At 43.2% G+C, this 27,635-nt stretch overlaps 1 protein-coding gene across 1 annotated transcript in view; it reads right to left on the minus strand.

The window, feature by feature from the left end:
• Positions 1-448: 448 nt before the first annotated feature.
• Positions 449-27,635, minus strand: part of chrm4a (cholinergic receptor, muscarinic 4a) — a 77,183-nt gene continuing 49,996 nt past the window's right edge. Inside the window, exons 2-7 of the mRNA XM_063467450.1 lie at positions 26,612-27,210; positions 23,988-24,142; positions 23,405-23,600; positions 23,212-23,301; positions 2,907-3,173; positions 449-2,152 (exon numbers count right to left, since the gene is read on the minus strand). Coding sequence (XP_063323520.1) covers positions 1,907-2,152; positions 2,907-3,173; positions 23,212-23,301; positions 23,405-23,600; positions 23,988-24,142; positions 26,612-27,210 — 1,553 coding nt within the window. The 3' untranslated portion in view covers positions 449-1,906. The remainder of the gene's footprint in view (positions 2,153-2,906; positions 3,174-23,211; positions 23,302-23,404; positions 23,601-23,987; positions 24,143-26,611; positions 27,211-27,635) is intronic.

Consider the following 27,635-nt stretch of genomic DNA (forward strand, 5'->3'; position numbering starts at 1 on the left):
GAGTGGTGATTCTACTCTAGTCCAGCTACAAGCTATTTGGAGTTGAGTACAGGGAGCCGTTGATTGGTAATGATTTGAGCCCTTCTCTATAAAGGAGAGAGAAAACAGGAAGGAGGAGTTGTTTTTTTGTAGGACACAGTTGCAGCAGGGAAGCCAGTTGACATTGAAGACTCCAGTATGAGAAGTGCACATTTTAAAGGAAAATAGTTTTAACCTGGCCTGGAAGGTTTTGCTTTTTAAATAGCAAATGGGGTGATATGATATAGTACCATATCACCCTATTAGAGCACTTCACTCTCACACTGCAGGCTTACTTGTTGTTCCTAGAGTATTTAAAAGTAGAATGGGAGGCAGAGCCTTCAGTTTTCAGGCCCCTCTTCTGTGGAACCAGCTTCCAGTTTGGATTCAGGAGACAGACACTATCTCTACTTTCAAGATTAGGCTTCAAACTTTCCTTTTTGCTAAAGCATATAGTTAGGGCTGGACCAGGTGACCCTGAATCCTCCCTTAGTTATGCTGCAATAGGTGTAGACTGCTGGGGGATTCCCATGATGCACTGGGAGTTTCTACTTCACTCACCCGTGTCATTCACTATGTGTTTACTCTGTCACTCTGTATTTAATCATCAGTTATTATTACTCTGTCTCTCTTTCACAGCATGCCACTTTCACATAGCCCCAGCGGGCAGATGGCCGTCCCTTCCTGAGCCTCGTTCTGACGGAGGTTTATTCGTGTTTATTACAGGAAGTTTTCCTTCTCGCTGTTGCAAAGTGCTCGGTCATAGGGGGTCATCTGATTGTCTAGATTTCTCTGTATTATCATAGAGTTTACTTTACCTTCCAATATAAAGCACCTTGAGGTGATTGTTGCTGTCATTTGGTGCTATATAAATAAAACTCCATTGAATTGCATCATTGTTTAGTATTAAATTATCAGTGTGAGTCTGGAAGCTATTTCTGGATTCCAGTAGTTTTACTGAGCAGACATCTTTCATATCTGAAAGAAGCCTGGTGGTTTGGTGCATCTTAGTTTAAGCAGGTTGGGTATGTTAAGTAAAACTCTGTTTTATGCTATATGAACAAACTGTTGTTGCTAATCTCCTGTAGCCATCCATTTAAAAGGCACCGTTCAATGAATTTCTGGTATTCATTTGTTTAATCAGTCTTGGTGACTGGCAATAATAACAGTATTTCTTCTTACCTATTCTTCCTTCCCATTCTTCTTTTCTCCGTCCATCTGATATTTTGTGTTGTTGTGACTGTTGCTGTGTAACATCCCAGATTGATAGCAGAGTTAATAACACAGCCAGTAGCCAACTGCTCATGCCATGTCAGGGACTCAGAACTGACAGTAGGTTGAGCTCAAACTCTAGAGAATAGAGTCTAGTTTAACATTGCTTTCTTAGATATGTTAATAATTCAAGAGATCCACCAGTCTATTTATACATCTAGCTATACATACATACATGCATACATATGTACATACACACAGCACAGATCAGGCAAAGCCACTTTCTCGGCCACATTCTCATGCATCACCACACAGATCCAATCACTGACCTCTCCTTTTATAGTATCTAACATCTTCATTTGAAATTAATTTCTGTGTTAGTGAAACCAAATTTCTACTCACAGTGCAATTTTGGGTAGCTTGACAGGTAAAAGAATAAAAGAATCTCTGGTTTACACTCACGCTTTGCTTAGACTGTATGAATAGGGAGCACTCATTCATTTGTAGAATAAATACATTTACTAATCTACTCCAAGTTTCTGGTCTCTTCAGAAGGCACCCATCACCCAGTTCTGCTATTCTTCATTCAGTTCCTTCATTTTTCTTTCACACAACAACTTCTTGAAATGATTTACAGCTTTGCCTTCCATCCTATCTCAAATCTCCTCCTTCTATCTTATCTTGTTCCTATATTTTTATATTGGCATAGCAACAGGTTCTTGAAAGTCTTTTTAAATGTGGCATTGCACAGTGCATAACAAGCTGGGTTGATAGTAGAGTTGACATAACACAGCCAGTAGCCAATTGCCCACACTGTATCAGGGACACAGGACTGGCAGAAGGTTGAGATCAACACCATCACATTATACGGTGTCCATGTTATGATGAAAGCCAGCAGGATGGCAAAGATAGTCTTGGTTACCTATAAAGAATGGAAGAAAGGAGAGATGAAGAATAAATAAACCGGAACATGTAGACACAAAGTCCAAAGATAGATAATCTGTGAACTCTGTCAGCTCTTTGTTTCTCACACACTGCAGTGAGATGACAGTCACATAACTCACAGAAGAGCTGACCGTGTTAAGTATACATAATATGTATTATGTAAAAAACGACAGTGCCAAACCTTTTAGTATGAGCTACGTTTAAAAAAATGTCCAAACGTGCTAAATTGCTCTGCACCCCAATTAATATTTGCACACACAGGAAAACAGCCACTCAATTTTAGCTTTAGATAAAACATATCTGTTCTCTGTGTCTCGGGTAATCTCAAGGGTGAGATAGCATTAAAGCAACTTAAAGCTGAGATCCCAAAAGGTTGATTCTGTTCATCTGGACGTAGTGTTTCCAGTGAAAACGCTACGTCCAGATGAACAGAATCAACCTTTTGGGATCTACTTACCTGGATGATTGAGCATGCACCAGGACATTAAAGCTGAGATAATAGTGACATCTGCTTAACAACTCTTCCTATGACTGTTAGAACCACTGACTTACATGCACTGGGTTTTAGCTTGAAATAAAGTGAGTGAGGGTCTTCCTGTCATATTTTATTTATTCTCCAAGACTTCTATTCTTTGCTTGTGCAGAGGCTGAGTCCGATACTCAAATCTAAATAACGAGGTCCTCTATTATTTCCATTATATGTCTTAAACTTATGTCGTGTATTAACCTACTTTCTTTTCTCTGGCAGCCATCTGTCTTTTCCTTCTCACTTGGCTTCTAGCAATGCTTGCAAATTTTCTTGCCACAGTTCGAGGACGGCTGATTGGGATTGAATGCCTCTCGGCTCCATCTACAGGTGGAACGATCTCTAAAGCTGTGATGCATTCATCCCCAGACTGCTTTGTCACAATCTTTATCTTGGACCACCTTGAAGAGGGATTGATCTTGTGGATGGCAGAATTGGTTGTTGTCGGTACTGGAGTGGGGTTTGCTAGCACCTGTAACAAAACAGAGTACTGTTAGGACATTTCATAGTAAGTTTGACCTGTTACTTGCACAGTATCCTGTCTTCCTCCCCTTAACCCCAACCAGTTGAGGCAAATGGCTTCCCCTCCCTGAACCTGACTTTGGTGGAGATTTCTTTCTGTTAAAAGGGAGTTATTCAATGTTTAAATGTTGATTGTATTATGTAAGGTTCCCCGGCAGCTGCAGCCCAACAATGATAATAGTCCGGTGTCACCTGATAGATGCCAAAAAAAAAAAAAAAAAGCAACATCAAAAAGTAACGTTTTAAGCCTAATTTCAAAATGAACTGTTTCACCCATATTCATAAGGAAAGCAATATATTAACAACCACAACTTGAAACAAAAGTTCACAGTCCTGGCAAAATCAGTCCAATTCCAGTTAACGCAGTTCATTAATAAGAGGAAAAAAAGAAATCCACTCCACATTTGGGGAATGACCTGTCCATTCCAGTCTAGCTCACCAACAAAAAAAACTCCACTCCGGGTTTTCCAATGAATCCTGTGACTTTTCATGACATGGTGTCAGAAGTAGTGAATAGGGATAGGAATTGATAAGAATTTAGCGATTCCCATTCCATTATCAATATCACTTGTTGATTTGATTCCTTATCGATTCTTATTGGCTCCACTTTGAGAGTCACCACCATGTCTAAGCAGCATATCATGACATTACATTCATGCAAAGTAATTACATGCTGTGTGGTCTAATGCGTGTGCATTTTAGAGGTATTTCCCCTCTTTTTTGTGTTCAGTGTTGGGGTCATTACTTAAAAGTAAAGTAAAAAAGTTATTACCCATATTACACAGAACACTTTTCCTAAAATTAACGCAGTATTTTATTGCATACTGTCTTTGAATAAAGACATTCATTATTCTACTCATTACATTACCTTCATGTTACTCTGCAAAATGATCTGAAAAACACTGTCTCATAATGGTCATTTAACAATATAAAGCTACAGGCTACAGCCCCACACACCAACACAAATCCCTATTCCAGTGAGGACACATGTCATCTTTGTCTTAGTATTTAGGTATGAAAACAAAGCTGACAACACAAAGCAAAGATGAAAACCAGCACAAGCAATCATTGCAGTGATTCTACTGTAGAAACATGAACAGGTAGAAATAGAAGCTGCAGCCTGACTGCTCATCAGTTTGTTACAGGCTGGCTTCACCACAAATGATGGCTCACTTTATCACTTTATAAGAGCAATGTCAGCATTTACTGAGCTTTAACATCACTCTGGGGTTCTTGGCTACCTTAGTGTTAGCATGCTGTTTTGCGAAGAGCCGAAGTTGTGTTAACAGTATAACGTTTCTGTCCTGGAGCAGTCGTCACTTTGCCATCTCACTCTCCATCCCTTTGTGCATTAATGATAAAAGTAATGTCCATATCTATGGTGAAGAATACACCATTATTTTTACTTCCAACACACGAACTGAAATCAGCTGATCATAGTGAGAGGGCAAGAACTGATAAGCGGGATCAGAAGGCAGGCAGACTAACCATTCCAAGGAACTGGACTACTAGGAACCTATTCTTGATTCCCATCCCTAGCAGTCGATCATCACGTCTCAGAAATGTAGCAGGGGAAGGAGGAAGTCTGTAGTGTTGCAGAATGTGGCATGGTGGAATAACTGAGAGAATCTCCCACTAAACATTGGGTTGGCATTTTTTTTTTTCATTTTAATAATTGCATGCTTTGGTGTTTTTGTTTTGTGTGAGATGTGGGACACACCCGTGTAGGAGTGGTGATTCTACTCTAGTCCAGCTACAAGCTATTTGGAGTTGAGTACAGGGAGCCGTTGATTGGTAATGATTTGAGCCCTTCTCTATAAAGGAGAGAGAAAACAGGAAGGAGGAGTTGTTTTTTTGTAGGACACAGTTGCAGCAGGGAAGCCAGTTGACATTGAAGACTCCAGTATGAGAAGTGCACATTTTAAAGGAAAATAGTTTTAACCTGGCCTGGAAGGTTTTGCTTTTTAAATAGCAAATGGGGTGATATGATATAGTACCATATCACCCTATTAGAGCACTTCACTCTCACACTGCAGGCTTACTTGTTGTTCCTAGAGTATTTAAAAGTAGAATGGGAGGCAGAGCCTTCAGTTTTCAGGCCCCTCTTCTGTGGAACCAGCTTCCAGTTTGGATTCAGGAGACAGACACTATCTCTACTTTCAAGATTAGGCTTCAAACTTTCCTTTTTGCTAAAGCATATAGTTAGGGCTGGACCAGGTGACACTGAATCCTCCCTTAGTTATGCTGCAATAGACGTAGGCTGCTGGGGGATTCCCATGATGCATTGAGTTTTTCCTTTCCAGTCACCTTTCTCACTCACTATGTGTTAATAGACCTCTCTGCATTGAATCATATCTGTTATTAATCTCTGTCTCTCTTCCACAGCATGTCTTTATCCTGTTTTCCTTCTCTCACCCCAACCAATCACAGCAGATGGCCCCGCCCCTCCCTGAGCCTGGTTCTGCTGGAGGTTTCTTCCTGTTAAAAGGGAGTTTTTCCTTCCCACTGTCGCCAAAGTGCTTGCTCATAGGGGGTCATATGATTGTTGCGTTTCTCTCTGTATGTATTATTGTAGGGTCTGCCTTATTGTTGTGATTTGGTGCTGTATAAATAAAATTGAATTGAACTGAATTGAAAATTGAACTTTATTACAGTTTTGTCTTTGATCCCACTGACGTGGGAGCTCCCACAGTGTTCCATCTAAGAGTGATGAGATGCCAAAAACCATTAGTTAAATAGGGGTCACCAAGATCAGTCTCAGTTCTTTGGTCTGAACCCAATTAAAGAACCAGCTGGAGGAAATCTCCAAAAGTTGATTCTGTTCATCTGGGCGTTTTCAGTGGGAGAAACGTTTCGTCATCATCCAGGTGACTTCTTCAGTCTCAGCTGACTGCAGGTTTCCTCAATCTTATAAACAGTACATTTGCATAATGACTGGAACCAGCCCACTGAAGGAACAATGGGCTGGGAGGTCAGTTCCTTCATCATAATTATGCAAATTGTCATGACCATTGATGCCCATTAAGTGGCCTCCTTGACTCCGCGCTCATACCAGCGTTCCTCCCTGTCCAGGATGTGTACATCCTCATCCTTGAAAGAGTGTCCACTGGCCTGTAGGTGTAAATAGACTGCAGAGTCCTGGCCTGACGAGGCAGCTCTTCTGTGTTGTAGCCAGAGGTTGTTTGGTTTCCCCGATGTATAAATTCTGGCAATCCTCCTGGCACTTAACAGCGTACACTATGTTACTCTGTTTGTGTCGGGGGACCCGATCCTTGGGGAGGACCCGTTTTTAGCACAGTGTGTTTTGGGGTTTAAAAGCCACAGAGACCTGGTGTTTAGAAAAAATGCGTCTCAACTGCTCCGATACTCCTGACACATACGGGATCACTACAGGTTTTCACTTAGGCAGCGGTTGTCCTTCTCTCCTGGATCGGCTGGAGCTTTCTTTTGACGCCTTCCCAGCTTTGACAAAAGTCCAGCTGGGATAACCACATTTACTCAGGGCCTTCTTGATGTGCTGTTCTTCTGCCTCCCTGGCCGCTGTGTCAGTGGGGATGGTGTTCGCTCTGTGTTGTAGCGTCCTGATGACACCCAGTTTGTGCTCCAGTGGATGATGAGAGTCAAACCTTAGATACTGATCTGTATGTGTAGGTTTACGGTACACGTCAGCTTTTAGATGTCCCCCATTACTGATGGAAATCTCACAGTCTAAGAAGGCTAACCTGCCACTTTTCATATCCTCCCTGGTGAATTTGATGTGTCGGTCCACCGAGTTAATGTGATCCGTGAATTGTGGTACATCTTGAGATTTGATTTTAGGGAATTTGCTCGACCAGCACCAATATCACAAACATGTCCAGGTCCCAGAGGTAAGAGAGAAAAACAGGACTCTAGTTCCTATCAGTACAGGAGGCGTGCTGAAGTTTCGGAGCCACTCCCATTAACATAAACAACTTTCACGGCCGGTGGAACGGCCACGGCATCAGTGGGATCAACAAGGGTGACCCATCTGTACTAAGTGTAGAGTCAGTGGACACATGGTAAGAGAGTGTTGGGGAACTCCATCCAAGATGGCTTTAAATGATTAATTCCAGTTGGTGACAGTTGTCCAGTCCAGGTAAATCACTCTCAACCTTTAGGGACACGTGCTCAAGTAGAGGTATTTGTTGACGGTAAGGAAGTGGAATTTTTGTTAGATACTGGTTCTAATGTAACACTAATGGCGGAAGCCTGTTTCAAGAGGTTGTTTGCAGTTGAAAGTGATCTTAAGTGGTTAAAGCTGAAGCCAGCAAATGGACTAGAAATTCCTCATGTGGGCTATATTTTAGCTGACGTACAGGTGGGAGATATTACTTTGAAAGATATGGGAATTGTGATTTCGAAGGATGACCCTAATAACTCAAATGCATTGCCTATCCTAGGTATGAATGTCATTTTTCTATGCTGGGATATGCTTTTCTCAAAGCCTCAGATACAGATCACGACCTGGCCTCTTGGATCAACTGTAAACACTCAACAAGCAGGCTTTTCAGGACTGTCAGAGAATTCAGGCTGCTGCTCCTGTACAACAGGTGGGACCCTTCGACCAGCTTATCGCCATCTGGAGGTAGTCCCTGGACACAGCGAGCTGCTAAATCAAATGCTAACTCAAAATACTATTTTACTCTTGATCTAGCTAGTGAGTATTGGCAAGTGAAAGTTTCAGAAGCTGACAGAGAAAAGACTGCATTTTGTACTCCTTTTGTCTTCTATGAATTTGAAAGAATGCCTTTTGGTTTGTGTAATGCCCCGGCAACATTTCAAAAGTTGATGCAAAGTTGCTTAGGAAGTCAAATCACAGGGTCTGCTTTGGTATACTTGGATGATTTGATAGGTCACAAATGTAATAAGGGTGGACATTTTTAAGCCATGTTTAGATCAAAGATTGTAGGCACGGTGGAAACTATTGATGAGACTAATAAAGACAGTGCATGGTTTTTACCTGTGAAATTTAGGACTGATAGAGGTTTGGATATCACTGTAATGTCAGGGAAGAGATACCAATCCATGGAAAAACGCCCTTTACTTACCCACAGAAGCAGTGTTCATAAGTCCTGGTGGCAAACTCGTATGCACAGGGAAAAAAAAGGGGACGCAAATATTTGTTTTGGATTCATGTAGTAAGAAGACCATTTACTAGTGATCTACTTGGCAAACAAGTAGCAATAAAGATTAGTCTTGTGTTCAGAGTGAATGACACTGAATCATTTGAGGATATTTTGGGGGGTGTGAGCCTATTGAATTGTGATCCTGTAAAAATTGAGCTTAGACCTGATGCATAACTGTACAGCATAACCACACCATGTCGTATTCCTTTTCCTATTCTACCACAAGTGGAGGAGGAAATTAAGAGGATGATGGCACTTGACATTACTGAGGAGGTAACCGAAGCCACAGACTGGTGTGCCCCAATGGTGCCAGTTATTAAGAAGAAAAGAAAGCCAAGGATCTCTGTGTGGACCTCATGAAACTCACTAAAGCAGTAAAAAGAAAGAGATTCATTTTGCCCAATCTGGAGGATTTTGCACCAAATAAAACATACGGCACCACTATATTTTCAATCTAAGGAGCGTCCAAAGAAAAGCATCTGTAATTCTTTAAGTTCCTTGAAGACGTTTCACCTCTCATCCGAGAAGCTTCTTCAGTTCTAAGAGTAAATAATTAATAATTGAGTACTCAAAGAAAGTCAGAGATCAGTGATCACTTTGCCTGTTCAAGAGATTCTCTGCGAATGTGGGAGGCCATCCAAACCATAACGAATTATAAGGCCCCACCGCGTATGTGTGTTACCGACACCGCTCTGCCAGACGCACCTAACACATTCAATGCCAAGTTTGAGACCCAAAACAACGAGCCGGCACGGAAAACCACCCCCTCACCAGATAACCAAGTCTGTGCCTGTCCACTGCCAGCGGCACTGCCACTGCCACTCTCGCTAAAGTCAACACACACAAAGCTGCTGGACCAGATAATATACCCAGACGAGTGCTCAAAGCCATCCTAGCGCCCTGTTATACCTCTGCATTACCACCACTATTTTAAATATAACGAGGGTTTTTATAGACAAAAACATGGATGTGAAACATGGGCTCCCCGGTGTCACCTTTTGTAGACAACTGTGGTGGAGTGTGGCTTGGGCGCGGCTGCAGGGGAGGCTGAGACATACCGGAGCTCCATCAGCTCATCACACCTCCCCTGTTTAAAAGAGTGTACCGGGACCTGAGGTGTTGTTGTTGTGTGGGGGGTTGTGGCTGAAAAGCTGCAACCAAGTGTCATAAAAGAGCAACCAAAATAAAAGTGTTAAAAGTGTGACTATGTGGTTGGGTCCATCATTCCCATTACAGTGATGCTGAAACCCAGGAGGTGGCATAGAGGAACCACAACGCGCCAGCCAGTGGAGGCGCTGGCCCGAGTGGTGGCCGAGCTTGCGGCCACGCAGAGGGAGCAGGTGGCGGTTACTGCTGCCAGGTGGAACAACTGCAGGACTGGTCTGACTGCCGGATGCAGCTGATAGTGAGTCTGGTAGCTCGGGTTGGTTCCTGGCCGACACCGCCGTTGGCCCCACTGGCGTCCTTCGACTGCATGGGGGAGGGAGGCTGCACCCCCACGCCTCCCTTCCCATGAAGGTCAGCCTGCCAAAGGGACCTGCTCAGCCCAAGCTGGGGGGGCAGTGTACCGGAGGTGCCCTTCCTACCTGGTCGCCGTGCTGTCTGGTCCAGCGGTGTCCTTGCCAGAGGCAGGTGTGCCATCTGGACCTGGCTTGTCTTTGCTGCAGGTCAGCGTGCTGGCTGGACCTGCCACGCCCATACCAGAGGTCGCAATGCAGCCTGGTCCAGCGCCGTCTTCGCTGGAGGTCAGTGCGCCATCTGGTCCTGCACGCTGGCCACCTGTCAAGCCACCCGTGAGCCACGGGTCATGTCCACACCTGCTGCTGCGCCGCTGCTGCCTGCCACGCGGTCGGTCTCCAGACCAGCTCCGTCGCCGCCGCTGGACACGCAGTCGGCCACTGAACACGTGGTCAGCCGATGGACCCACTACGTCACTGCCACAGCTGGACACGCGGTCGGCCCCCGGATCCAACTCACCCCTGCCGCTAATCCATAGGCCAGGGACACTGATGGCCATGGCCGATTTCCCCTTCCGTTTGCGAGGGGGAGGGGGAGTAGGCTAGGCCCGATTGCTCCCCGGCCTAGGTCAAGCGATATGTGTATGTGGTGGGATGTGGCTTGAGCTCATCACACCTCCCCTGTTTAAACTAGGGAGGATCAGAAGGACAAATGAAACAATACTGTCATCCCCTATGTAGCAGGTTTATTAGAGAAACTCAGGAGAGTCTTCTCAAAGCACGACATCCCAGTGTACTTCAGACCCAGCAACACACTGAGACAAAAACTGGTTCAACCTCTACACTGGAGAAACCAAACAGCCACTTCATAAAGGCATGGCACAACATAGAAGAGCCACCTCGACGGGACAAGACTCTGCTGTGCATCTGCATCTAAAGGTCAAAGGTCACTCTTTCGAGGATGCCAATGTTCACATTTTGGACAGAGAAGACAGATGGTTTGGAAGGAAGTGAAAGAAGCCATCTATATCCACCGTGAACGACCATCTTTGAACAGAGGGAATAGCTTACGACACCAACTACCTGCCATCTATAATCCAGTTTTGAGATCCTTTCCCAGACGCCTTAATGCCCACTCACATCCTGGACTATTTGCCCTCGTTAAATCACATGATAGGGTGGGGCTAGGTTTACAGACACGTCATTGCGAAAGATGGTATCAAACCTCATCCAGAAAAACTGTGTCACTGAAATGCCCAGCCCCTCAAATGTCTCTGATGATATGAATGATAAACTGTCTGGGAAAATTCCTCCCAGACTTCTTCACCGTCATGCACCAAAGCTACAATTTGCTCAAATCTGACGATGTGTGGACATGGGGGGAAGTGCAGAAACAAGGATTCACAGACGTAAAAGCCATGTTAACTGCAACACCGGCATTAGCACATTATGACGCTAGCAAACCAACAATAGCAAGCGCTGATGAGAGCTGCTCTGGTTTCACAACAAAAGGAAGTACAGTGGAACCCCGACTTACAAAATTAATTCGTTCCCGAGGGTCTTTCGTAAGTCGAAAATTTTCATAAGTCTTGCAGGAGGTCTCCTCTCTTCAGGAATTCTCTCTGCAGGAGGGGGAGATATAGGAGAGGTGGAGGAAGATCTCAGCCTGGGCGTCTATTGTCTTGTGTAGTCTGGAAGATGAGTGGATGATGGGGTGGGTGCAGTTTTCTCTGTGGTGGGGTCGGGTGGGCTGTCCCGGGCTCTGTGGGGCCAGGCGGCGCTGCTGAACTGGGCCCCGGTCCGGATGGGCCTGGGCCCCCTTTCCCTGGCGGGTTGCAGACTATGGGGGTGCCTACTGGGGTCAGCGGGGGAGCTGGCCCCAGGGAGGGGTCACTTGCCCCTCCCTTCCTTCCCTCCCCATCTCCAGCTGCCTCCCTCTTCCCGCTCCACCACAATCACCCACACATGCAGGGCCTTGGGGTAAAGGTGTGTCACCAGGGTGCAGAGGAGGCATCCCCCCCCTCTGTCCCCTTCTGGCTGCCTCTGCCTCAATTTTATCCCACAACTTAGACATTCACATTACTCACACTCTCATAACACATACATATAGGATCTTGGGGGTGGGCACGCTACACGGAATCCAAAAGACCATCAGGGTGTACACCTCACCCCTGGCACCGTTGCCCACCTCTCAATTTTAAATACACGTAGACATTGAGGGCTATCAGGAGGGGCTATGCGCTTACTTGCTGCTCTCTGGCAGGTAGCTCCATGCCCTCCTGGGTTTTAAATGCACCTTAGAACACACATACATCAACACTACATATGAGCGGGTGGAGGGAGGTTTGGAGTCTTCTCACACCCCCGCTCTCTGCGGCCTGTTGGGGGGGGGGGGGGGGGGGGGGGGGGGGGCTAGGAGGAGGAGTTGGCCGTCCGATTGGGGTCTGGAATGTGGGGCCTCCCTGCTGCTGCCGAGTCAGGGCAGTCTGCTTCTCTCCACCCCAGGGAAAAGGGTAACACCACCTGGGTCTGGGTGCAGTTTCCCCCTCCAGGGGCAAGGGTACCTAGACCCGGTTTTTAGAGTACGCTTGGGGAGTGTGATTGTGTGTACAGTGTCTCTTTATGTCTGTCTCCACGTTGGTTGAGTGTTGAGTAATTGCATATGAGAGCATGAGGGTGGGAATGGATGTTTGTATCTGTGTGTGCCTGTATGTCTGTGTCTATATGTCAGGTTGGGTATCAGACACCACCTCTCTGGGGACATCTCAGGCCCTCCAAGGTATGGAGGCCTATCTCCCCCCACCACTTCCCCTGCCGGTGGCAGACGCCCTCAGACATCGGTGCGTTGGTGGTTCTTTGTGTCTGGGGATGGGCGTCCAGGTACACACCGGCTCACTCCTGGTGGCTGCTTGCCGGGGCCTGGAGCCTGGGGCTCGCTTGGGCCACTTTGGGGGTGGGGTGCCCTCGGCCTCTCGGCCTGGGGCTCGGTCACTCTGGCACAGCTGGCTGCCGGCGGAGCTCACGGGCACGTCACTGCAACCCCCCTGGCTTCTGCTCCGCAGCTGCTGAGCGACCCCTCATCTGGGGCTCTCCTCAGCTCTTTCTGGGATAGTGGCGCGGCTGCCCCTCTGTTGGTCTTCCTTGGTCTCTTGTGTTCTGGGGGCCTCTGGATGTCTGGAGTTTGGATCTCCTCCATACCTGCTTCATGCCCTGGAGGACGGGGCAGTGGCCCCCCACACCCTCTAGCAGATCATTACATGAAGGAACCTTTTAAATACAAGCGTGTTCATGCTCACAGGTGTACACACAGGTGATCACACACACAAACTACACCCTTTTTGGCTCCTACCTCAAAGCACACTGTGCGCTGTCGATCTTACGTGCTGCACAATAATGTTTAATATTTAGTATTTACTGTTATATTCACACAGATCATCGTGATGTTGTTTATTATATTGCTCTTTTTTTTTCTTCTGCTTGTTTTCTCTCTTTTCTTTCTCAACATGTGATCCAGGTGATCGATATATGTATTTTTTGTCTGCTTATTTTGTTGGTTTTTGTTTTTTGCCCTTTATCCCCGTCCCTCTGCCACGTTGTTTTTCTTTCCCTCTTTCTTTCTCCCCTTTCTTTTCCTCAGTCAAGTCTGTCCCGTATTTAACAAGTGAAAATAAAATAAAATAAACAATAAAAGGTGAATCAAATAGACCAATACGGCAAGGCTGGGATGGTTCATTTGGTAAAGTAAATCCGTTGGGCATCTTTCTTCGCCTTTAGACAATAATTCTGATGGCAAAAGAGCCAAACGGGACAGGCCAAAAAAAAATAAAAAAAATAAATTTCGTAAGTTGAAGCACCCATCGCGCCTTTTGAGTGAACGATAGGGTAATTGCTAACTGCAACAACAATACGTCGTTCATGTGGAACAGTGAAGCGCAAGTACGAAAGCCAAGGGGTTGTCACATGATTTGGAAGGCATTGTGGGCATTGTGGGCTCAGCCAATCAGAGCCAGCAGATTTCGTTACGCGGGCATTTTGCCGTAACACGGGCAGAAATATTGCCGTTAAGTGCAATATTTCTGTAAGTTGAATTTTTCGTTAAATGGGGTATTCGTAAGTCGAGGTTCCACTGTACTTCTTCAGGTACACAAGGGTCATTAAGGCTTCACTAAGTGCCACAGAAAAGCCAATATGACTGTGTGGTGGCCAGAGATTGGACGAGAGATCACAAAGATGGTGTAGCACTGTCAGTTCTGCCTGAGAAATAACCCCACTCAGAGAAAAGAACCTCTAATCACTACACCAAATAGCTGCTGATATATATCAGCTGGACAGTAAACACAACCTTGTAGTAGTGGATTATTACTCGTGCGACATCTTGATTGTACACCTCCATTACAAGCCAGCAAGTGACTGACTGCTTGAAAAGCCTGTTTGTGTGTCATTGTCTGTGATGAGCTCAAACGCTATCCCCCACCTCACATTTTATCTCAGCAGAGTTCAAACTGTTCAGTAAGAAGTACAACATTGGTCACACAACTTCCGGTCCCCATTATATGCAAGCTAATGGTGCAACAGAGAGAGGATTCTTCCCCATAGCAAGCTCCTTTAAGCAATTACTTTGGTGTTCCTCCACCTCCAAAGAAATGTCAGAAGGAGTCCGAACCGCAAAAGAAGTGCGTATTCTCGGAAAAGTGGTTCAAAAACAGTGCCTTTTATATAAAAGGCACTGTTTTTGTCTGCTAGAGTGGGATTTTCACAGCATATTCTGCACCACATCTCTGTACGTTCATCATTTGTTTGAAGCCAGCTCACCTCCTGCAACCACTTTTCCAAGAATACGCTCTTCTTTTGCGGTTCGGACTCCTCCTGACATTTCTTTGGAGGTGGAGGAACACCAAAGTAACTGCTTAAAGGAGCTTGCTTCTTCGACATCTTTAAGAGTTCTAAAGAAATGTCTGTCCTCCTCCAGAAAATCTAATGTACGCAAACGCGCGTTGCAACTTCTTATCTGGTGCGCGTCTTTTATTTTGAAAGCGCATGCGCACCTGCGGACCACTTATGTGCACCCCTGTGTATAGAGTTTGCAGGATGCAAAGCGACCTTCAATAACAACTACTTCCGCTGCTGATAAGAAATGACATCATTCGACCTGTGGCTTTGAATAAAAAAAACTAAATAACAAAATTGCCGTGCTGAGTAGAGAATTTCTTGCCTTCTTAATGAGGTTGGGACCATCAGTTGTGCTGTGCAGAAGTCAGGTTGGTGCACAGCTGACAGCCCTATTAGACAACTGTTAGAATTCATATTATGACAAGAACCAATCAGCTAAGTAAAGAGAAACAACAGTCCATCATTACTTTAAGAACTGAAGGTCAGTCAGTCCGGAAAATTGCAAAACTTTGAATGTGTCCCCGAGTGCAGGAGGAGGTGTGATGGTGTGGGGATGCTTTGGTGGTAACACTGTTGGGGAGTTATTTAAAACTGAAGACACACTGAACCAGCATGGCTACCACAGCATCCTGCAGCGACATGCCATCCCATCTGGTTTGCGTTTAGTTGGACCATCATTTATTTTTTCAACAGCACAATGATCCCAAACACACCTCCAGGCTGTGTAAGGGCTATTTGACCAGGAAGGAGAGCGATGGAGTGCTGCACCTAAGAGCCTGGCCTCCACAGTCACCTGACCTAAATCCAAAGGAGATGGTTTGGGATGAGATGGACCGCAGAGTGATGGCAAAAGGGCCAACAAATGCTCAGCATCTCTGGGAACTCCTTCAAGACTGTTGGAAAAACCATTTCAGCAAGAATACCAAGAGTTAAGAAAGCAGTAATGAAAGCAAAGGGTGGATATTTTGAAGATTCTGAAATAAAAAAAAAAACACGTTTTGAGTTATTTCACAATTTTTGTTCACTACATAATTCCATATGTGTTCATTTATAGTTTTGATGCCTTCAATGAGAATCTACAATGTAAACATTCATTAAAATAAAATAAAAAATTTTAAAAAATTAAATGAGAAGGTGTGTCCAAACCTTTGACTGGTCTTGTATACAAAAAATAATAATCAATAATCAAGTGTTATTGATGAACACATTTCCTAGTGTGTTTCAGATTGTCCATAAAAACACTTGATGCCCAAGAACAGAACAGATCAAAGTAGAATCAAGAGTAGAATCAAGAGTAATGTGTTCATAGTGTAATTTTCACTTAGCCTCCATCTCACCCTTCTGCTAGCATACTCTTGCCCATTTCCTTATGGTTGACTCCATGTACTTAAACTACATCACTACTTCTGCTCCACTGTTATACCTCCCGCTCCTTCACACACATGTATTCTGTCTTTCATTCCTCAGTATACGTGCTGTGAATCCTTTCCAGTTCTTTCTAGCCAACCGCCTACACTGCATGACAACTGCCTAAATGCAATGCAGGCAACTGGCTAGAATGTGGCCCCAGAAAGTACAGGGTAATTATGGCGTTACATAGGGAAATATTGTTTGTTTTTCTGAAATTCACCATGAAATAACCCGGTAAAATGACTTACGCTGTACTTAAATTTACTTACAGTCTAATTATTTATTTGTTTCCTGTAAAAAAAGAAAAAAACATGAAATTGCACATAATTACAGAGTACTTGTGCCTTAGTCACAGGTCTTACAGTGAAACATTTCACTGTTTTGCAGGTGCTGCAGGTGACTCCATAATATGACCGGCACCCCAGAAAGTACAGGGTACTTACAGTGGAATCGTTTCACTGTTTGCTGCAAAAACCTGACTTGTTGCTTGCAATTACAGACGTACTTGCGTCTTGTTGCCCTTAAATTGCATGTAATTAAAGGGTACTTGCACCCTGGAAAATACAGGGTGTTTACAGTGTCATTGTTTCCTTGTTTCCTTCCTCATGGGACAATCTATGTATTTATAAAAATTATTGAGTGACCTCCTAAGTTTACATTGATTAAAATTACCATGAAAAATTGGCAGCGTCTGGTGGGATACATTGAAATCTTTGTATCGTCTCCAGTATGGTCCGAGTGGCAGCTTCCGCATTCGTCCTTGGCCCTTGGCCATTTACACAACAGTAACAATGCACTGTGAAAATTCTCCAGGAGAGAATAGGGATTTCTTCACCACTTTGTTACTCAACTAATTCTCATTACTATAAAGACAGAGACCCCTGCCGAGGGCAGAGGTTCTCCAAAACCATTGATTTCCAAGTCAGAATGTAAGTCCCGCTGCTTGAGCCAAGTCTCCTCAGAGTGATGAGGCAGGCATTTTTGTACTCAAGAATGCCACCTTTATTATGTAAATTCTCTGTTGCGCTTCTCATCTGCCCCTCTGATCTAGTTCTCCAGCACTTGTTAACCATGGAAAAATTATGTCAAAGGATTTTGCTGGGTAAGGGTCCCTGAGCTCCATGTTGCTGACATCAGGGTCCTGGAGGAACAAAAGGGAATCTCGACTGTATCGAAGAATAGTCGAGAGTCCAGATGTCCAAGACTGACAGATAAACATCAGGGTGAGGAAAATTAAAAACTAAAATGAGCCATAGTGACTCAACATCGACAGTCGTGAAACAAATGATTAACAAACATACACACTGGTGCTGCTGTTTTAGCCATTGTCCAGTGCCACGTAGTAACCTTTGGGTTGGCTTTAAATATTTAGAGTGAGCACTGAAGTGTCAGAGGACACAGCCAAAGTTTGGTACCATGAGCACAGCTTTTTGCAACCAACCTGCACCAACTGTGCACTTGTTTTGACATCTTCTTCTGGTATTCCAAATAAATGAAGACTTATCCTGGCAACTACCAAGAAATTTCTATTAAGAAATTAATTACTTATTATTAATTAATTACTTATAATATTAAAATGTATTACAGACATTGCACCACCCATTTTCTCATTCCGTGTAAAATGACTGTGTATGTTACTAAAATATTATCAAGATATCTTCCAACGGTTCTGACAGATCCTTCAACTGCACAATGCTGACTTTTTCCACCATTAAAGGAGGACAATTATCTGTCATAGTATAATACAATGACATAATATAATACAGTGGGTAAAGTAAGTATTGAAGTATTGAACACATAACCAATTAGTAAATACATTTCTAAAGGTGTTATTGGCATGAATTTCTCACCAGATGTTGGTAACAACCGATCCAATCTATACATGCAAAGAAATCAAACCATACATGTCCCTAAGTTAATTTATGTGTAATACTGAGAAATGACACACGGGAAAATGTATTGAGCACATGAAGAAAAGAAGGCACAAAAAAGGATGAAAAGTCATTAAACCAGGTGAAATCTATCAATAGTTAGAAAGTAATCCTGCCACCTATTGCAAATTAAGATTAGCTGGCTTAGTCAATGATGGCCTATAAAAACGTGTCTCATTACAAAGGTGTCAGAAAAGAAAAATTTCACGATGCTCACAAATTTCAAAAGCTCTTTCAAGACATTTGCAAGCTTATTGTTAAAACATTTTAACCCCAAAGGGACCCGACATGACTCCGTGGGTGTTTTTGCCTTTTTTTATTTTGGCACAATCAGTTTTTACTGTAGCACTTTGGATTTTCCAGCGCACAACGGTGCTCTCCTCTCTCTGGCCTGGCTGCTACTGAAATAGAGAAGGCTGTGACAAACCAGCCCCCCGATACCACACCCTGAATCCGCTGCTCCCCTCCTCCCCTGCAGCCGAGCCACCAACCACACCCCACCACAAACATATTTATGGCATTGGTTACAGAAGAATTTCTAAAGTACCATTTCTAAGGTACTACTGAAGGTACCAGTGAGTACTATTGGGGCCATAATCCTGAAGTGTAAAGAACATTTCATCAAAAACTGGCCACAAAGTTTTGGACAGAGGAGTAAAAAGAATTATCAGAAAACTTGTCCAAGAGCCAAGTACCACTTGTGGAGAGCTATGGAAAGACCTGGAATAAGCAGGTACAATTGTTTCAGAGAAAACAATAAGCAGCCATGGCCTTTATGCATGCCAACAAGACTTCATTGCTGGAAAAACCCCCAAGTTGAAGCGTGTTTAAAGTTTGCAGAACATTTTGACAAGCCTGTGAAATACTGGTAGATTTCTTTGCATGTATGGATTATTTGGATGGGTTTTTACCGATATCTTCAGAGAATTTGATGACAATAGTATCTTTAAGAAATTAGGTTCATGCATAAGTTCAATTAGGAAGCTCTGTAGTCACACAACTGTCTGCTTCCCAGGTATTTGGTGGCTCATCTAAACTCACATCCACTTTCCCACACTGTCAAGCTCATTGTGACATCTCTGGTCTAGTCTATCTGCCCACCTTTTTGAGGCCTATCAGCCTTCACTCCACTCTACTTTAAATCTCATTGCTCGTCTGTCATACTTCCTTGCACACAGCGTCATGCAGAGTAACATGCATTCATGTCACTCTGGCTTCATCCAAACCTCCATCTTCATCTCCAGTCCGCACCTGGGTCCATCTCTCTCGATATACGGTCTGCCTACGCAGACTGTGACAGACAGGACTTATACTAACTCATAATAAAATGGATAATCAAACACACGGTGAATGAAAAGGGGTGAGAGAGGGAGAAATGCTCAGTGCATCATGGGAAGTCCCCAGCAACATAAGTCTATTGCAGCATAACTGAGGGTGACCAGATCCAGCCCTAACTATACGCTTTATCAAAAAGTAATGTTTTAAGCCTAATCTTAAAAGTAGAGAGGTTGTCTGTCTCCAGAATTCAAGGTGGTAGCTGCTTCCACAGAAGAACAGCCCGTTGGAACAGTAGGAATGGAGTCTAAAAGACACACTGATGGTTTGGAGGAAGTAATTACTGAAGTTATCTCAAAAAGATCAATTGGAGAAAAAGACTACATGAATATCAATGGTGCTGAAAGTACTGGACATAATGGTTATGTCATGGTCCCCGTGTCTCTCCGGCTGGCTCACGTTGGGCTACAGTGTTGTTTTTGTTTTTCTCCGTCCCTCTCTCTCTCTCCCTCTCTTTCCCTCATTGTCCTCCTGGGCAGAGCTAATTACTGGGCTCCTGTTTTTGGCCTACGCACCTGCGTTGATGGTCCGCACCTGCCACTGATTAGTTCCTGTTTTCCCAGGCCAGCTATTTAAGGTTGTGGCTCAGAGCAGCTCATTGCTGGAACGTTGAACGCCCGGTGTTCATAAAGCCCCAGCTAGTCTAAAAGTTGTCTTTGTAATTGCTTGCCGTAGTATTAATACTCGCTTCTGTGTGTAGGTTCCCTGGACCTGTTCCTGTTTCCTTCCCTGGATCCCCGTGTGGCTGTATGGACTAGAGTGTGAGAGCAGAGAGGCGTGAGTGGCAGAAGAGGAGTGAGTGCAGACTGAGGAGAGTGTCACGGAGTGTGTGCGAACGGAGAACAGAGTGGACGAGCTATCACTGAAGATTTGTGTGTTTGGATTTCCTTCCCCCCCTGGAGCCCTGGACCCCCGCCTGTCACTTGTAAATTTATTATAGAAGAGACAGGCAACCTGGCCAGGTTGCAAGATTATAATAAATTTGTGAAGTAATTCATGAAGTCATTAGTTCATGTCATCAAGGTTAAAGTTCTTCTTCCATACGAGATTCACTCATCCATGTCTTTATAGGCCTTGCTTTGTGTTTTGGTGTGCAGTCATGTTGGAACAGGATGGGGTCATTACTAATCTGTTCCCGCAAAATTGGTTAAGAATTCCTTTCACTAGAACTAAGAGGCCGAGTCCAAGTACTTAAAAACGGTGCTTGCTGTCAGACAAGTACAGTTCTCCGGTCAACTGCCAAACCCAGACTCGTCCACTGGACAGAGAAGCATGATTCATCACTCCAGAGAACACGTCTCCACTGCTCTAGAGTCCAGTGGTGGCGTACTTTACACAACTGCACTCAATGCTTTGCAGTGTGCCTGGTGATGTAAGGCTTAGATGCAACTGCTTGGTCATGAAAACCCATTCCACGAAGCTCTGTACACCAGGGGTCAACAACCTTTCTGTTGATGAGTGCCATGTAAAATTTCCTCAGAAGTCAATGTGCCATATCAACCATTGCATTAACAATAAATGTAATAATGCTCAACAGTTTCACACTATAATGAACAACTTAACAGCAAAGGAACTGTAAAACAGAAAATGCAAATGCTATTTAAGGTCTCATCACAACAATGTTAAGAAAAAATAAACTGGGGCAATATGACATGTTTGTAAATACAGGGATACACATGTTAATGTGATCCTGGTCTCCCGCTCAAAGACACAGGTCTCTGAGTGTCCAGCATTCAGACGGCTACCTGAGGACACTCATGTGAGAGAAAATCTGCTCACACAGATATGTAGAGCCAAATACTGTCAATAAGGCCTCTGCAATGTTCTGAAGACAGTTAAACTTGTCAGGTAGTGATGTCCAGCAGCTGAAAATGTAAGCTCCATAAACACACACGACTATGGATTCCAGCTGTGTTGGTAGTTCATTCGGATGTATCCGTGTATTTACGTGGTGCTGATGCTGCGCTGAGCGGACACCTCCCTGAAACATTTGAAGTGTCGGAATGTGGAAATTTCAACATCGCTTGAAAAAACTGCCAGCCAGCAACGTCCTTCTCACTGGTAGGCTAAGTGATTTTTAGCCAATTACAAGTTGAATCTGGGAGTTGGGGTTGTTAGCTAAGAGACCGTCGTTATGCGAGTTAATTTGCGATGTGCACTGGTGGCTTGGCCTTAGATACTTGCTTTTTAATGCACCCTCTCAAATTAATTCACTGCGTGTCGTGCCATCAGTTAACCCTTCGCGTGCCAGTTGTGTCACGAGTGCCCAGGGTTGCCGACCCCTACTCTACGCACTGTTCTTGAGATAATCTGAAGGTCTACAGCAGCGGTCCCCAACCCCCGGGCCTCGGACCGGTACCGGTCCGTGAGTCGTTTGGTACCGGGCCGCGAGAGTTGAGGCTCAGGTGTGAAATGTATGGTTTTCAGGGTTTTTATCGGTTTTCAGCGTTATTTTGTTATCGTTTTTATCGTCAACTCGGTTTTCCTGGGTCTTTTCACCTGTGTTATGAATAAATCTTCTTTTTTTCGGTACCGGTACTAGTTTTATTTTGTTGTATTTATCCGCGACACCTTAAAGGCCGGTCCGTGAAAATATTGTCGGGCATAAACCGGTCCGTGGCGCAAAAAAGGTTGGGGACCGCTGTTCTACGCACTGTTCTTGAGATAATCTGAAGGTCTACAGGGACTGACTCTGCAGAAAACTGCCAACCTCTATGCACTATGCACCTGAGCATCCGCTCTATGATTTTACATGGCCTACAACTTCTTCCCAACTTGCTGTCCTTCTCAATGCCTTCCACTTTGTTATAATGGGGGTGGCTGTAGCTCAGGTGGTAGAGCAAGTCACCTACTAACTGGAAGGTGTCAGGATTTCTGTGCGGATGCAAAGAAGTGACCCAAACGCAGGACTCGTGGATAGTGATGAACAGAAGATGGCTTATTATAAAGAGTGGATGAACAGTAGATGAACGAACACTGACTGGCTGGATAACTGACTGGCTGGCTGAACTGAGAGCACACACGGGAAGGACGACATCAATGACACGAGGTGAACAGAAGGAAACTGAAGACTTAAATACTCTGACTGATGATGACGACGATTGGAGACCGGTGAGTACACAGCTGAACATAATCTGACTAATGACACAAGAGACGAGCTTACAGAAGAAAAACGGAAGTGAGAACAACATTGATGTGGCAACATAAACTAAACGTGACAAAACTGAAAACACTGGGTCAACGACCCTGGAACCCTGACAGAAGGTTGGTGGTTTAATCCCAGTCTGCATGCCAAATATGCTTGGGCAAGATCCATGTTGCTCTCCAATGCATCCGTCGGAGTATGACTCCGTGTGAATATTGGATCGAGAGCACTTAGAAACAGCACAGAAAAAAGTGCTTGTGCGAATGGGTGTGAATGGGTGAATGAGGCAAGTTGTGTAAAGCGCTTTGAGTGCTCAGAGTAGAAAAGCGCTTTATAAGAACCAGTCCATTTACCATAATACCACTAAAAGTCAACTGTGGAATATTTAGTAGTGAGGAAATTTCATGACCAGGCACAGGTGGCATCCCATAATGGTACCATGCTGGAATTCACCGAGCTCCTGAGGGCAACACTTTCTTTCACAAATGTTTATAAAAGCAGAGTAGGCTATGGAAGTGATTGGAACAACTGAATTCAATGATTTGGATAAGTCAGTGAATACTGTTGGTAATGTTAGCTATGTACAAAGCCGTTCAATCTTTTCACTTAAATTAATTTCTCTATGGAAAGACGTATTTAAATAAAAGCAGTTGTATACATTTTAGACACAGACCTCAGATGTTATTTGGTTGTTGGAATTGTCCTTTGGTTCTCTGGGGGGAATAAAAGCTGTGGATGAATCATTGGAGCTCTCTTTTTCTTCCTAGATAGATCAGACAGATAGACATAGTAGCCATAAAGTTTTCAACTACATGTTGTAGCCATACCGCCATAAGCACTCACTTCAAAGAATTAGTAGTCGGTACCTGTGTGAGTCTTGGCTGTGCCAGAGGCTGAGGCTCAGCAGGTTTTGATTCATCCACTTTTCCATTCTTCACAGCATCCAGTGCAGTGGTGGTTGAGTCCAAACTGAGTTTTGGAGTTGAGTGGGGACTGGCATGAGGACTGGTCTCATTGTTGTTGTTCTGCTTCAACAGGTGACTATTCATTAGGCAGGGAGTTCTAGGAAAATGACATGTACAGTAACTGTTGTATTAAACAGAAATTTAAGAATGAATTGGTTCAAAATCTATATAAATGTGATAAACATGTCTGGCTGGATACATAGATAAATTTGAGATAAATGTCTAACACTTTGTGTCTACATTATAAAATCCAGAATGCTTCATTATAGATTTATTTATTGTTAATACCCTCGGTTTATTTTCCATGTTCTAGATACTATCAAATTTTAGTTAAGAGCAGTTATATATATAAAAAATCCAATGATACTAGCAACCTGCAAAATTTACTTAAAAAAAAACTCTTGTGGCTTGCATTTTTGTTGCTCGTCTTAAAGTAATTTGCAAGATATGCAAATGAAATAATTTGATTCCTTTGATGTCTTACTTCATTCCCTTCTTGTCTTTCTTGTCTGGTTTGTGTTTGGAAACCCTGCTCCTTGAGGCCAGGGAGATATGGATGTATAACACTGTCATGATAATGACAGGGAGATAAAATGCTGCTATTGCTGTTCCAAATGTCACTGCAGGATTAGAAAGGAACTGCAGGAAGGAAAAAAAGGAAAAATGTTACATAAAGCAAGTATTTTCAGTGTCTTTTATAGTATGGTCAATATTTTTACTACATTTACAGATACAATATACATCATGATACTAGAACTTTGATTGTTGTTGTATTTGTAAACTCACAAAATTTTAGACAAGTTATAGCATTTCTCAGCGACTCCATTAAAGTTAATCACAGGTAAACATTTAAGAGCTGAGGGAAACACCACATTAATGTAACAATAAGAATCCTAGTTGAGGTTGACTGGGGTAGACTGAAAACAGATAACACTATTTATAAACTCCAGACCAACATCATTATAAGTTATGGTAGCTACCACTGCCAGCTGGGAGTATTTTTACTCCCTCTTGACTACTTCTAGGTATCTGAGCTTTTATTACATTGATTCCCAATTACTGAAAGAGAACTTCATGAGCAGTCCTTTTGTGGTTTGCATTATTAATGACAAATAGATGAAAATCACTGAGGCCTCAAATTTTAAACTAACAATAACTAAGGATTTTATTCAGAATAATGAAAGACCATTCAATAATAACCTTTACAAAACCTTGCAGTCATCAAAATGAAAGAACACTCATTCATTACAAACGAAGTTACTGATGGTTACAGCTTCCAAAGACAAGTAGGAATCTGACTTTAAGGAACTGAATTTATCTTTCCAGGATCTTACTAGTTTCTCTAATTGCTGTAGTTTGTTCTTGTTCCATTGTCCTCAGTAACTTGGGTCCACATCATAATTCCATTATTTTTATCTAATCATCTTCAAGGACATTTTTAACCCATTTTGCAATGTGACAGCATGTATTTAATAGCTGATTTAAAATGTTGACGAGGAAGGAACAGCTTCTGAGTAACAGTGTTCACCTGACAGTAAAGTTGTGGTTGGAAATTTCTATACTCTCATTAAGTCATCGGGCTTTCAAAAGAATCATTGATTTCTTTTTCTTTTCTTTTTCCAGGGTAGAATATCATACAGCATGCATCTTTAATGACTTTTAAAACACAAGAAGTGTTTGAATTTAGGTTGGATGATTTTCTCTGTCAGGAGAGGCTCAAAAGAGATATCAGACAGGATAAAACTATACATGCAAATATACGTACTTAAATATTTTAAGAAGTGGTGACGAAGGTTCTGCCTTATAACTTAAAAAGTTCAAGGCCTAGTGACGTCTCGTTAGTGATCATGATTGTCTTCAGCTACTAGTTTCCCTTTTTTGACAGCACTCATTGGACTAAACCAGGGGTGGGCAATCTCAGTCCACGAGGGCCGGTGTCCCTGCAGGTTTTAGATGTGTCCTCGAACCAACACAGCTGATTTAAACGGCTAAATTAGCTCCTCAACATGTCCTGAAGTTCTCCAGAGGCCTGGTAACAAACTAATCATGTGATTCAGGTGTGTTGACCCAAGGTGAGATCTAAAACCTGCAGGGACACCGGCCCTCGTGGACTGAGATTGCCCACCCCTGGACTAAACAGTACTCCCAATAAAGAGAAAGTCCAAAAACTACATGAAGAACGAAGAACTGTTCATTTAAACAAGTTGGGAAGGCCTTTTTGAGACATTTCTGAACAAATGCAAATTCCAAGATACATTCAAACAATGTGTATACAATACTGGTCAAAAGTTTTAGAACCCCCCAATGTTTCCAGTTATTTATTGCATTTCGAGTCGGTCGAGTCCAATGAATAGCTTGAAATGGTATAAAGATAACTGTGAACTGCAAGAGGTTAAAAAAAAGGTAAGGTTACACAGAACTGAAAAATAAAAGTACATTTCAGAATTAGACAAAAAGGCCTGTTTTAGGGAACTCAAAATGTATTTAAAGGTGTTCTGCAGCAATGGAGGTTGATCGAGTCTTGAAAGCTGGTGCTACTAATTCCTGAAGGTGATCCAACTTTTCTGGATTGGGCAGCAGAATTTTTGTATTGTTTAGAAATTTTTTTTAAACAATACCGATCAGGCTTTCAAACCAAAGAACTTGTTACCAGCTGTTCATATATACTCTATAGATCTGTATTTTAGTGGGTCGTTAGCCACTTTCAGTTTGCTCAGTTATTGTTCTAGTTTATCAGTTTGCATCTTAACCTTTTTATTACCAAAATCTAGAAAAGCTATCAAGACTGCCAAAATCACTGACATCTCTGGCAGTCGCATAACACCTTGCAGCTGAATCAAGAGTAGGCTAACAGCACACAGTGGACAGCAGGACACTACTACTTCTACTACTACTACTAATAACAAAATTAAGTTAATTATAATGATTCAATGGAGCCTTTCTGTTCGAGTAAACCAAATGGCTTACTCGAACAGAAAGAGTGAAAAACAAAGTAGATTTCTCAGTAATTTTGTAGACTGTGTATTTGTTTACATTGCACTTCCTGCTGTATCTGATCAATAGGATTTTATACACGACACAAGTTCTGTACATAGATTTTTTTTGTACCTGAATATAACACTCTCCAGGTGGCACTGTTCTCTGTCCAACGATGAACTGCCAGAACAAGATGGCAGGAGCCCATAAGATGAATGACAGGATCCAAGCCGCTGCAATCATTAATCCTGCCATCTTAGTTGTCCTTCTTGTCGGATACGTAAGGGGTTTGGTCACACAGAAATAGCGATCGAAGCTGATAATTAACAGATTCATCACAGAGGCGTTTGACACAACATAATCTAAAGCTAGCCACAAGTCACAGACCACCGGCCCAAGTGGCCAGTAGCCAACAATAATGTAGACTGTATACAAATTCATACTGAAAACACCGATGATCAAGTCAGCACATGCTAATGAAAACAGGAAATAGTTATTGACAGTTTGTAGGTGACGGTTTACTTTGATGGAGAGCATGACTAAAATATTTCCTGTAACAGTCACAAAGCTCAACGATCCTGTAACCATAGCAATAAAAAACATCTCCAAAGCTTTGTATGGACTTCCTGTTCCCGCTCCACTCTCAACAGCAGAACAAGATGTTGAATCATTGGTGGATATGTTGCACGATGTGTTGGAGAACAGGTCAGTCGTTTGGTTGAGCAATGAGCCTAAAAGAAGAGAAAAACAAGAGGATCGATTGAGAGAAATATGCACTGTGCTTGGTGCGCTGTAAGGTAATAACAACAAAAGTTGAGTTTTTTAAATGTGGGATTGGGAGACGTGTTTAAACACCCACAGCAGCAGCTGGGTTTGTGACAGATCAAAATAGAGAAAGAAGGCTTTGCTTTCTACACAGGGACAGTAAGAACATCTAGATTCAAAGTGGAAAAAGTAACAAGATGATGACTGACATCAGGGTAGACAGCTACCGTCTGGAAAAAAATCTGGTATGAAAACATTTACAGCTATTTTAATTTAAAGAACTTGTTAGTTGTAAACTTATTAGCTTCTCAATCTCATTATCCAGTATGTTCTGTCACACACACATACACACACACATGTGCACACATCTGTATCTTGTGTATTTTTTTTA

Source organism: Pelmatolapia mariae, linkage group LG23, assembly GCF_036321145.2.
Source record: "Pelmatolapia mariae isolate MD_Pm_ZW linkage group LG23, Pm_UMD_F_2, whole genome shotgun sequence".
Lineage (NCBI taxonomy): Eukaryota > Metazoa > Chordata > Actinopteri > Cichliformes > Cichlidae > Pelmatolapia > Pelmatolapia mariae.